This window comes from Meriones unguiculatus, chromosome 6 (assembly GCF_030254825.1).
Source record: "Meriones unguiculatus strain TT.TT164.6M chromosome 6, Bangor_MerUng_6.1, whole genome shotgun sequence".
Classification (NCBI taxonomy): Eukaryota; Metazoa; Chordata; class Mammalia; order Rodentia; family Muridae; genus Meriones; species Meriones unguiculatus.
In genome coordinates this window covers 24,600,807-24,613,739 of record NC_083354.1, presented here as the reverse complement: position 1 = coordinate 24,613,739, position 12,933 = coordinate 24,600,807, and the positions used below count along the sequence as shown (strand labels likewise).

Here is a 12,933-nt window from a genome sequence, read left to right as displayed (position 1 = left end):
TTTTTGTGTGTGTACGTGTGCAGGTGTAGAGATCAGAGGACAACTGACAGGAGTTGGCTCAGGTTGTGGGCCTTGGCAGCAAACATCCCCCATCAGCTCAAAACATCTCACTGCCCCTCCACCCCGCAAGGCCTCACTAAGTAGTCCAGGTTGGGCCTGGAGCTTACAATCTCCTGCCTCGATCTCCGGGGCGCTGGGACTGTAGCTATGCACTGCCTTGCCTGGCTTATCTGACTCATTAAGAGACAGAGCCTGTTTCTGATCCACTGATAACATTCTCTGAGGCTACTGTAGATAGTGCAGCTATGCTGGCTGGCCGCAGTGTACTCTGGAATTGGAAACCTGGCCTAGATGGCCATTAAAACGTGGTACTCTGGCCAGAGACAGTCAGCATAAAGGTTCTGGGCCAGGCCTAGGGAGACCCAGAAGGATCAGGATCCTGTCTTACGGCCTTTGTTTAGGGAGACTGCGCATCCACAGAGCTTAGAACATTCCCCCTCATTTCCCAAGGAACCCACGACATGAGTCATGGCTGATTACCTGAACGCTCACTCTGGAGCCTCCCGGCTGAACAAGGCGTCTTTGCTATTGACGGGCAAAACACTACTTCAACCTGCTCCAGACATAGCCTAGAGCTGTCCACATGGCGGTCTAAGGATTATGTCTCTGACCTGGATAACTCAGGCAGTAAACCTGCTGTGACTGGCCTCGAGGCCTGGGAAGGAAAGGAGGCAGCAGTGGCAGACACCACTCCTCTGCTTGAAAATCTGGGCGTTTACAGAGCAAGGTCCAGACACCGAGCTTGGCTGACCCAAGCTCTTGGCACCATCCTTTCTGCCTCCTCTGGCTGCTTGCACTTCCTTGCTCTAGCCACCCCGAGCTGCCCGTCTTTCCCAGACACTAGCCCTCTCCACAGTGTCTGGCCTATACTCCACAGCCTCCAACCCTCCTCCCAGACTCTGGTGCATCCATGAAGACCCCGCTGGACCATTCCCTCTTCGGTGAAACCTTCTGGAGTCCAGAGGATGGCTGCTCTCCCTCTGGGCTCTTAAACAACACTCTCTGTGACCTGTGCTTACATCCCTCTGTGCCTCCGGGCAGTCCACAGAGAGGACTTCATTTCTGTGACCATGAGTCCCAACACAGTCAGTTCTCCAAAAGCAAGTGCGCATGCAGGGGCCAGGCTCTCTCTCAAGCTAGCCAGTACGATCAGCAGCATTTAACCCACCTCAGCCTGGGTTCCAGGGGAGGAAAATCAATTCCTGGAGATTTCTCCACAAGCCGGTCCCTGTCACGGTGGGAGGGGCCTCCCCAGGGCCATTCTGCTGAGCACATGCTATGAGGCCTGCTGCGAACACGAGTGGGCAGCAGAGTGTCTGTGCACACGCTCTCCAAAGAGAGCACGGGGAGCAAATTAGATTAGAAAGTGTCCTGGCATCCCACCTCAGGAAATGCCTTACTGTAACCCAGAAGCCCGGGTATGAGTTTAGAATCCCTCACACCTCGGTTCACAATGTGGGGACCCAGGAGAGGCAGCCTGGATTCCTCGAGGACATCCTACACTTTGGGGCCCTTGTGGCCGCCATGGTTGTGTTGCATACCCCATTTCACATTCTCCACAATTCTTTAACTAGGCCCCTAGCACCCGGTGTGCTATGTTTGTGCCCGTAAGGACACTTGCTGTCTGTGGTAGAGTCTGCCCTTAGAAGCTGGGCCTGGAAGAGGAGAAGCAGGTCTGACACAGGCTTGTTCCCTGGCCCTGCATATGCTCTGTCTCACGAAGAAGAGCTCAGCAAGCATTAGGGCTGAACCTGCTTCTCTAAGCGTGAACCCCTTCTCCACAACTCCAGAAGCAGCCAAAAGCCCCACCACCAATGAGCCTCTGTCAACAGCCAGGCCAGCTGCTGAGGTGAAACTTCAGGAGGACAGCATTCCAACCCTGTCCCAAGAAAACACCAGCAACAATAAACACGTACTTACAGGCAGCTATCAGTGACAAACTGTGAGTCACAGGCTCCGCGTGGGGATCTCACCCATCCCCCACCCAGGGGCACTGATTCATCAAGTTTGTTTTCAATGCTATTATTTTTAGTCAACCAAACAATGTTTTAAGTGACCATGGAGAAGTGTGGGAGGGAAACAGAGAGGAGGGGCGGACCTCTGAAGAACATCAAGTGTTCTGATAGTCCACCAGGACCTTGGCCAATGAGTGACATGGCTGGGCACTCTTGGGGTACAGGCATTAAAAAAAGATCCTTCCTTCCTTTACATGAGCTGCCATTCTTCCAGCTGGTGAGCTCTGAGACCAGGATCTCCAGGTGCCCTGCTGATGCCATCACCAAATGTCCTTCTTGACAAAAGCAAAAGAGCATTTACTGAGCACCTACTATGAGCTGCGGAGTGTTACACATAGGCTGGGTACTTGCCCCATCTTAGCTCACTATTCTATGCGAGGTTGGCAGTCCTATTCCCATCTTTCACACGGGAGAGCTGAAGTACCCCAAGGCCACCAGTCTCTATGTTGTCCTTGTCTCTGCTTGGTTGTAACATCCTGGCTTCCTCTCCTGCCCCACAGGTGAGAGGTGGCAAGCCCATTCGGGAACAGAGAAATGGCCACAAAGACACATGTGTGGAGAGGTGCAGTCTACCTAGAGTCAGAGCCTGGGCAAGCTAGGATTTTATACCAGAGAGGCTTGGGAGCAAAGAGAGAGATCCAGTGTTCAGCCTCAGCAGTCTGTTCTGACACTTGTAACCAGGGAGGAAAAAAAGAAAGAAAGAAAAAGATAGACAGAAAGAAAAGAAAAGGAAAGGAAAGAAAAAAAAAAGGCTCTTTCTGGATCCATTACTCCACATTTGGGCTCAGCCCAGAGGTGATTTTTTAAGGAAAAAATGCCTTTTGGCACTTTTGAGCTGTGACATCGTCAAAACAGACCTTTAAAAAAACACACACCCAAAAAACCATTACTATTGTCAAAAGCTTCAAATGTGCGCACACACACACAAACACACACACACACCAAAACAGTGTGTGTTTTGAGCCACAACTGGTTGGGCACTGGGCAACCCCAAGCTTGGCAGCGAGGGCTATCGTCAGATGGATACCCTCGTGTCCAAGGCAAACCTGTATGCTGCTTTCTAAACAGCACTCGCCCCCAACAAATGCCTGGCAAAGCACAGAGACCTTGCCAGATGTGAGTGGGGAAAGCCTCAGGACACAGAAAAGAACGAACTCAAAGAAAGCAGTGTTTCAGTTCCTAGACGGGGTTCAAACTTGTAACCCTCCTGCTCTCTGTGCTTGCGCAATCGCGGTAGTGTCTGTCTTTGTACAGACACTTGAAAATAAATAAAGGAAGCTTCTTGGGTAAACGCTGACATGAGCAAACATTTCCACAGGTATCTTCTAGAATGCCCACCTCTGACAGTTAACCATTTTTAGGCATCTGTGGTCATTAGTTTAAGTCAACTTCCTGCTCCAAGAATAGTCAAAAATAGCAACAAAGAAAGGCAAACCGCTTCACTGCATCCGAAGACGCACAGTCTCCGGGCTTCACGCTTCTGCTGGGTATTTTTACACGCCTGTGTAGTTCAATTTTAGATTTAGAGGAGAGTGGCAAGGAAGCCGGGAGGGCAAGGGGAGAAGATAACCAAAATGAAAGAGTGAATTGTGGAGCTGTTTTTCACTTTTATAAATTAATTGGCACTGGACTGATGGAGTCTTGGAATAATAATTAAAGAAGATTCATGATTCAATTAATGAACTAGCAGTATGCCAAAAAGAAAAAAAAATCAGTGTGTAATTGAGTGCGTGCCACCAAACCTGATGACCTACTGTTGATCCTCCCCAGACCCGCGTGATGAAAGAGCCCATCACTCCCGCACCTAGGTGCGTGTGCTCTCTCCACACACAAAACAAAGGCACTGCAACTTTTCCTTTTGGTTTTTCGAGACAGGGTTTCTCTGTGTAGCCCTGGCTGTCCTGGGCTCTCTTTGTAGATCAGGCTGGCCTCGAACTCAGAGATCCTCCTGCCTCTGCCTCCCAGAATGCTGAGATTAAAGGCGTGTGCCACCATGCCTGGCAACATTGCAATTTTAAAATGCCTTCAGAAACTTCACATGGAAATGAAGCCAGAGCCCTGAGAGCCCTCCACCAGGATGTGACAACTGAGAACTGAGACCCAGAGAAATTAGGTGACACGCCCCAGGTAACACGTCCAATCAAAAACAGAGCAGGGGCTAGACCCACCCATGTCTGTCACGCATGTCTGTCACACCTGCTTTCCAAAACAACCCTGACCCAGCACCGTCAAGTTTCCTCTGATAGCATTTATGGAGCCTGCTAACCAAACTTTTAGCTGGATCCAGAGTCAGCCAAACTTCTTAATTAATAGGCTTCTACTGTGTTTGTCTCTCTGTCAAAACATCGTGCAGCAGCGTGCCACTGTGGCACGCAGCTGTTTGCAGCAGGGGCCTCAGACACAGCACGGAAGACAGGCGCTGGGCCTGCAGATACCTTATTTCTCACACTGTTAATTAAGTCAACACAGAATAATGCGTGCACGAGCTCTCTCTCTCTCTCTCTCTCAACACACACAGAGTCACCTTTGTTAGGAGTTAATACATTTCAGAGTTTGAGGGGATTGGTTCCTTAGTACCAAGCAGATGCTGTTTACAAATTAACTAGAGATAAACACACACAACGGTCCACACACAGCGGTCTTATGGCTCCCAAGAAGCCATGTTTAACCAGCTGGCAGATGGGAAGCTACAGAGGGAAGCAAAGGAGCTAGCCTTTAGCCCTCTTTCTCATCATGTCCCTGTGACCCAGTGCAGGGCATGAGCACCTGGCAGGCGCACTAAGTGAAAGCAGAACAATAAATAGACCAGTCTCCTAGAAAGTTCTTTGGTTCTATGGTTTTAGAAACCATACTCCTGAGCTGGGGAGCTTGGCGAGCACCGGCATTTGCCACCAAGCCTGACAACCTATATCTGATCCCCAGGCGCCACCTGGAAATAACTGCTTCCCTCAAGTTGTGCTCTGACATACACACACATGCCATGGCACATGGCACCCCACAAACACATACACACAAATACATAAATAAATGAAAGGATCCCCGTGGCAGTTTGCTACTGTTTCTAGGAACCATTGTGCTTGAGGAAAGATGGGGAGACTGAAGTCCAACAGCCATGGAGAAAAGTTGGTCACCTCCAGCACACACACAGCAGGATGACCCTGTCTCTTAGCTCCACCGCACCAGCAACCGTCTACCCATCAGAACAACACTATCAGTCATGGACTGGGGAACACAAGTGGGGTCATTGTCTTGTTTTCATGTTTAACCTGCTGTTGTAGTTATTCCTGATTAAGTTGATGACATTTAGAATCACCATGGAAACACACCTTTGGGCATGTCTATAAGAGAATTTCTCCACTGGGTTCATGGAGGTGAGAGGACCCCCTTCTAACCATCCTGGACAAAAAAAAAAAAAAAAAGAGAGGGGAGAAACGGAGCTGAGCTTCAGCATTCAACCCTCTCTGCTTCCTGACTGGGGATGACGCGTGACCGGCTACTCCAAGCTCCTGCTCTCTGGCTTTCCTACCAGCATGAACTGTCACCTGAAGCTGCAGGCCAACACGAGCCCTCCCTCCTCCCTGCAAGCTGCTTTTGTTGGGATATTTTCACACAATAACAAGAAAGGTAGCTACTGCACCAGTCAGTACAGCCAAGGAGATAAGGACATAAGTTAACTAGCTGTTCACGACCAGGTCGCTTTCCATCTTGGGAATCTGTTTCTCAGAGGGGGCTATGGAAGGAGCTAGGGCGACGTCATACCAAAATAAAGTCTCACTTCAGGTGAACAAGCCGGGCCCAGGCCTGTTTACTCCACAAAGAGGCACACTAATGGCTGTGCACAACACCAAATGGCATTAGAACCTCCTAATAAATTAATGAGTGGAAATTAATAGTCATTCAGTCCATTAAATTGTATTACTTTTCTTTCCATTATAATACGGCAATCACAAATTTACATTATTAAACCAATATTTATTTTTCAAAAACTCATTTTAATTAGATACCTAATGTGATAAGCTCAAACCTAATTCTCTCCATTTTCATCAACTTCTTGCATTTCTCATCGAAATTAGATGGTGAGTCATTCATCAATATTTTTTAATAGTTAAAAACGGTCATCTAAATGTTTATGTCCAGGGCCTTCAAGATGGCTCAGCAAGCAGACTCTTGCCATACACCTGACGGGCCTGACCTCAAAGCCTGGAACTCCCAGAACACGTGAGCTATGGTATGCATGCATCCTTACTCACAGACATAAAGTAAAATAACGTTGCAGAGGATGGAAAGATGGCGAGGCAGTTGAGAACACAGGCTGCTCTGGCGGATGATGGGAGTTAGGCTCCCAGCAGCAGGAGAGACCACTCACGACTGACCGTAACTCCATCTGGGAAGGTGGCGGCCCCTTCTGGTCTCCATGGGCACTGCACCCACACACAAAATACACACATGCACATAGACAAAGCACTTTTAAGCGGTTATGTCCTTGAAAAGATGTCTAGAAGATATCCTAGTAAAAGTTCCAATGCATTTTCAAACTGGGGTTTGTGGAATTTTTTTTCTCTAGAATGCCACTGAAAGACACCAAAAGCCAAGTCATACCAAAATGAAGGGTAAGCACCCACAGTCCCCTGCTAGAGTCCCAGCTCCCACCAAGGAAACCTAAATTTCAGGTTTACAACACTAAGTTGCCCTTTACAAAGAGAAAACACTTTCTGGTTGGGTCCTAGGCAGCACTGAGCTCAAGGCCCTTCTGTGCAAGTGACAGGTTAGACAGCCACAGCAGCTGTCCGCTTGGCAAAGAAGATAAAGGTGTCATTCAAGACAACTGTCCTCAGGTCTCAAAAGACACACACACACGGAGGGACTGTTGTCATTTCAAGGAAAATGGACAGAACTGGAGATCATTATGTTGGGCTTTATTTTTAGATGTAAGACATGAAAGTAAAAGAGGAATTATCATTGGGGGATTGGGAGATCAGGGAAGGTAATGGGAGGTAAATATGAGCAAAATACAAGATTCAAAAATGTTGTAATGAATCTACAGTGAATATTCACTAATAATAATAAAGGAAAGACCAAGTTCCCATGCTCTTCCTGCAGCCCAAACCTCTCAGACTATCACCCCAACCAGCTCCCAGCACTCCCCAACCTCCCCAGCATACACACACCAACCTCCCACAGGCAGCACTGTGCAACCCTCGCCCGCCCTGCAAGCCCTGTCTCGTGGGGCAGAGCTGCTGAACTCCTTGGGTACAGGTGCCCAGCCACTGCCATCGCAGAGGGCACCTGATAAGTGACAGTAAGTCCCACCATCACTAAGTGCTAAGGACAGAAGGCGAAACACACAACACCCCAGCACGTCTGCAGACACTTCTGAGGCCTCCCCCTCACCCAGTTTTACACCCATCCGTGCAGGTTCTGGGCTGGTGAGACGCTCAGCCGGCAAAGGTGCCTGCCACCAAGCCTGATGACCTGAGTTTGAGCCTCGGAGCTCAGACGGGGGAAAGAATCAACCTCTCTAAGCTGCCCTCTCATTTCCAAACATGCACCACAGCATGCACACACTTGCACACCACATAAATAAATTAATAATAAATAGATAAATACCTTAATACGATAAAGACGATTTTAAGTCTAGGCAGGCCTGGGCTTATCTTCTCTAGAGAAAGCAGGGGCTCTCGCTGTTCAATATTCTATTGGTGAGCCTTCACATTTAAGGCATATATATATCATAGTCTTCCTCCCCACCCCACCCCAACCCCACACTCCAAAAACCCCTCTGTCTTCTCAAATGCATCTCTGCATCCTTCCCTAGGGTTCATAACATTGACTCAAAAAACCGTATCACGTGGGTCTGCTTAATATCACCGAATACACAAAAAGCAGCTCTATAATGTCTGATCAGAAACTGAGAGTTGCCTGCAACAATTACTGGTCCAAACATTGAGCCCCAGGAGCCAGGCAGCAAGGGTCAAAGTTCCCTCCGCCCAGAGAACACTGAATCTCGGGTCAGCCCTCTAGTCAGCTACCTGCTGTTCTGAGGCCCGTCTTGATGGGCGGCCTGCTGGTCCCTGGGAGGAGGCTTGCTGCTGACGACGGTTTACAGCGAGATGGTTGGCCCGAGGTGCTGAGACCTGCTGAGTCTTGGTGTGTTTCTGTCCCCAGAAGCCAGAGAAAGCTGTTACAGGTGAAGATACTTCTCCTTTCTACCCGCTGAAGGTAGCCTAGCAACATTCCTAGAGGCCCCAGGAGGAGGTCACACTACAAAGGCAGTGAACAAAGGGGCTGGGGGTGGGGGGAGATGCTTCCTATCAGATCTACTTCACTTCTCGAATTTTCCTCTGGACTTGGTGCTGCGAGCAAGAAAACCCAAGATCCCTTGATACCTTCAGCTTGGTCCAGAAGGAAACAACTGGCTGAGCCATGGAGCACACATGGCAGCATGAGCTACCTTTCCTGGCAGGAAAGAGGTTAAGGTATGCTGGTTATGCCCTGTGGCTGACCTGTAGCTCTCAGAGGCAGATGCTTCAGCTTCCCTTAGGAACTGAAGGGGAAGACACCTGTGGCTCCTCTCAGACACTCATCAGGTGGGACTGGGCTACTGGCATGGAACTTGCCTAGGCCCTGCCTCACCCCGCCAGATCTGAGGTGCCTGCTCTCCCCTCTGTGCCGCAAGGTCAAACTCCCACACCTCACCCCTGCGGTGGCAAGCCTGCATCACTCCAGCTATCCTGATGGCTGGCACTGCAGAGCGCTGGGGAACCTACGAGGCCAGCATGTGGCAGACAGCTACCACATTACACACCTCAGGCTGGGAGTCCTCAAAGCCCGGCTCCAGATTTGACAGAATGCGCCGAGGCACCCGGTGTCCCGCCCCACACGAAGCAGGTGACTAAGTCACACACTTTCCTTTGTCTGCTTTCCAAGGCCCCAGTTCTCAAAGACAGCGATGTGACAAGCGACTCGCAACCCTGGGGCTCGGCAGACACAAGGAGAACACTAACGTGAAGCCAAGTAGTTGCCTCCCCAAGACACAGCCTTTAGCTCTCTGCCCATGGCCAGAGCAGCAGCCGTTGCCAAGGGAGACAGGGTGACCCAGAGGCGTGGGCACAGAACCCAGAGATGGAAATCCACCTTTGTCTGGATCCACCCTAGCAACTGAGTCTCTCTAGTGGAGACAGGATGGAGGAAAACAATCCCAGGGCTGGTAGGGTAGCTCAATGGCAATTATCTGCCTAACACGTAGGAAGCCCTAGGTTCAGTCCTCAGCGCAACCACGGAACCAAGGAACAAAAACCCTGCTTCTGAACCCGCCCTCCAGTGCAGGCTGAAGGGGCCCAGACCTAGGAAGCCTTGGGGATGGTTAGCCTGTGGCTGGGGAGGGCTGTAGGGGAGAGCAAGGTCCCAGGGCAAATGAAGACAAGGAAGGCATAGACTCTCCTCCAAGCTGACCCCAGCCCAAAGAGTAACTAAGAACCTTGCAGGCAGAGATCCACCTACCACCACCCCTGGATGAGGGTGCCTCTGGCACTCAGAGTCCGAAACAGCCTGGAGGAAGGGTCCGCTAGACACCGCTAAGCTCTGTCCAGATCAAAAGCAAGATGGCGCTAGACCCTCGCTGCCTTTTCCGAAGTCCAGGTCTGTCTTCTTCCAGGCCTTCATCAGGCCATATGAAAGTGCCTTGTAAGTTGTGAAACACTTCGAACAGCTGTTTCATAATTGAAACCATTGGGGGTTGGGGGGGTCAAAACATAAAGCACTCAGTCTGGGTGCACCAGGCAGATAGGGAGAAGGCTGCTTCTCCAGATCTGACAGAGCCCTGTGAGACTCAACCACCCCAGGAGACCCAGGAGCCTTCACTGGAGCCAAAGCCCAGGTGCCTCTGACCAGCACGCCACACCGCCTCCCCCAAAGCCAGCTGGCAGAGGCTCCCAGGCCAAGCCTTCTTCCCGACAGACAACACACTGCCTCGCCTCGCTTTATTGATGGGAGTCTACCTACCCAGGTTTGGGGGTTGATTTTGGTTTTGTTTGTTTTGGTTTTGTTTAATTACTTTTTTAAGTTGGCATTCCCACCATATGTGGTGTTTCTTTCCAGGGAAGGCTGACCCTGATTTCCTGTGGACAGATGTTGCTTTGTGCCTTAATGTCAGCCCATACACAGCTGCCTTGAGCAGGTGGCCAACGATGAGGCCACCCTGGCTCAGGATGACGACCTCAGCTATCTAGGCCCTGGGAGCCCTCTCTCCGTTGCTCTGCAGCCTGGGACACCCCCAAACATCCCCACCTGCCCCTCCTCTGGAATCAGTCTTTAAAGGTGTCTGAGAAGAGGAAAGAGAAGGCTAAAGCGCCCTCAACCCAACGCTCAGGCGCGGCTAAGCTCTGGAAGGCCCCGGGAGCGAAGTCACTGACCCTTTCCATCAGCCATCTGTGAGCTCCCGCCGGACTCCTCCAGCCCGATGGGAAGGATAAAGGAGGTCAGGACAGATGGCAAAGCGCTCTGAGAAAAGAGGGCTCTACAGGAATGCAGGGCCCATGGGAGGCAAGTTCTGGGTTTTGTTTTTGTTTTTATCTGTCTGAAGCTGCCTGCTCAGTTCTAGGCACCCGCAAAGTCTAGATTAAAAAGAAGGCAAAGCAGGCAGGATTGGGGTGGGAAGAGGGAAAGCCCCTACTTCCTACCACTTGTTTCTCCCGCTTCAAAGTAGGTGCTTTGCTCTGCAACTAAGTGCGTGCGTGCATGCGTGCACAGGGGGCGGAAGGCTGGCACAACCAAATCTAAAAATACTCGATAAAAATGCTAATCCCAAGACAAGAAAGAGCGAAGAAGGAATCTGTCAATCAACGGGCTACCGCTCCTCACCCACAGCTGTACCGACTGCATTCCTGTAGACGAGGAAAAGAAGTGGGGGAACAGAGCTGAAGAAAAGAAAGGGCCACACGCCACCACCTCCACGAGCGCGGGGCGGGAGGCGGCGGCGGAGGAGGGGCTCGGCCAGCACAGCCGAACAAAGCGGGGCCTCCACTCGGAGCCCAAAGCCCCGAGAGTGGGGGCCCAAGCTCAGCAACCCCCCCGCTGCCCGGAGGCAGCTAGCGATCGTTGAGGTCTGGAAGCCAGAGTGCCGCACGGAACCTGGGCTCCGAGCCTGGGCAGATCCGAAGGTTTTGTTTGGGGTCCCTCCACCCACTCCCCGTCCTCCACAAGCGCGCGCACACACACGCACACGCCCTCCCTCTAGCGCGGCCGCACTAGGGGGCTGGGCCGGCGCCGGCACCCCCCGCCGCTCCCGGCCCCCACCTGGGGATGGTAATGCACTTGGTGTTCACGTTCTGCGTGGTGATGGCCTTCTCCAACTCGTCCAGCTGCCCCGTCTTCTTGAGCTTCTTCACCAAGCTCTTGACCGCCTTCTCGCACCACTTCTCCTCCTGCCCGTTCTGCTCGCCCTTCTTCCAGCCCAGCAGGCGCTTCACGATCGGGGGGGTGAAGGGCAGGATGGACGACATGGCTGGCACGGGAGGGTCACCGGCGCCCCCGGCGGGGCTGGGCGCACTGGGGACGCCGGGACGCAGAGGGGCAGCTCGGCCCGCGCCGCGCCCGAACTTCGCGTCTAACTCTAGAGAACTTGCCCGGGCGTCCGGGCCAGGACAGCGGCGCTGCAGCTGCGGGGATCCGGAGCACGGCGGCGCCCGAGCGGCTCCACGCGGACGGACAGACTGACGGGCAGGCCCCGGGCGCGCGGGGCGGAGGCGGCGGCCGCGAGACTCCGAGTGGCAGTAGAAAGTTTGGGTTTCCGCACGGGGTAGCTGTTTGGGTGCCGCCTCCGGGAAGGAAAGTCCAACCCCCAGCCAAACTTTGCCTGCTTGGATGGCTCTGGTGCGCAGATCCCTCCGCCTCTGCAGCCCTCCTCCTCCTCCTCCTCCTCCTCCTCCTCCTCCTTCTCCTCCTCCTCCCCTCCTGAGATCGCCGCCTTGCAGGGCCCGCTAGGGCCGTGCAGCCGCGCTCCCCGCTCCTCTCCCGCCCGCTCCCAAGTCTACGTTTCACGCAGCTCCGCGTGCAGCCTCCTTCCCAGCGCTGTCGCCGCCCCTTAGCCGCCGGGGCTCCCCGCTCCTCCCCCGCGCTCTGCTCCGGGGAGGACCCGCGGCCTTCCCCGCCCCGCGCCGCCAAGCGCGCCCACGTGGGCCACCGGGCACGGCGGCCGTCAGCCTTGCCAAGTGCCGCGGGACCGGACTCCTGGGGACTCGCAGCCTTTGATAGGCCCAGAAGCAGTTGCAGGGGCCAGAGAGCGTTAGGCTCGCTGGGAACAGGCGCGGCCCGCCACGGGCTGGCTGCACCCCGGAGGGGCCCTGGGCGCGATAAGGGGTTCAGTAAGGCTCCAGGCCCAGGAAGCCGGGGCGCGCGGATTCCGCTCAGAAGCTGGGCTGGTTTGCTTGGTTTGGTTTGGGGGGGGGGGGGTGTTTCATTTTGTTTTTGTTTTCCTGCTGGGTGAGATCAGACCAGCTGACTGCCCGAGACTGCGGAGGAGGGAGTTGGGAAAGGGGAGAGGGAGACTTAAAAGTGGAGTTAAGAGACCTCGGTGACAGCTTGAACAATAACTGGAGCCAGGGGTTCCTTGGGCTCCGTGAACTAAGCTCTATGCAGAACACGGTCCGCAAAGACATCTGTTGCGTTCCTGGAGGAATGAATGGGGGCGCTTTGGGATTTTTCTTTGGGGGAAGGGGAAAATTAACATTACAGGGTGTTGCTAAAGGTCTGAAACTCGACACCAAACAAGCAAAAGACCTTTGTTTACAAAGCAGTGATCTGGCGTACTCAGGGCGGAGCAAGCCCGGAAGTTTACTCAAAGATAGCCTAGGTGGGAAGT

At 52.8% G+C, this 12,933-nt stretch overlaps 1 protein-coding gene across 1 annotated transcript in view; it reads right to left on the bottom strand.

The window, feature by feature from the left end:
• Smad3 (SMAD family member 3) overlaps positions 1–11,997 on the bottom strand; it is a 106,402-nt gene extending 94,405 nt beyond the window's left edge. Inside the window, exon 1 of the mRNA XM_021652529.2 lies at positions 11,370–11,997. Coding sequence (XP_021508204.1) covers positions 11,370–11,575 — 206 coding nt within the window. The 5' untranslated portion in view covers positions 11,576–11,997. The remainder of the gene's footprint in view (positions 1–11,369) is intronic.
• Between the last annotated feature and the right edge of the window lie 936 nt (positions 11,998–12,933).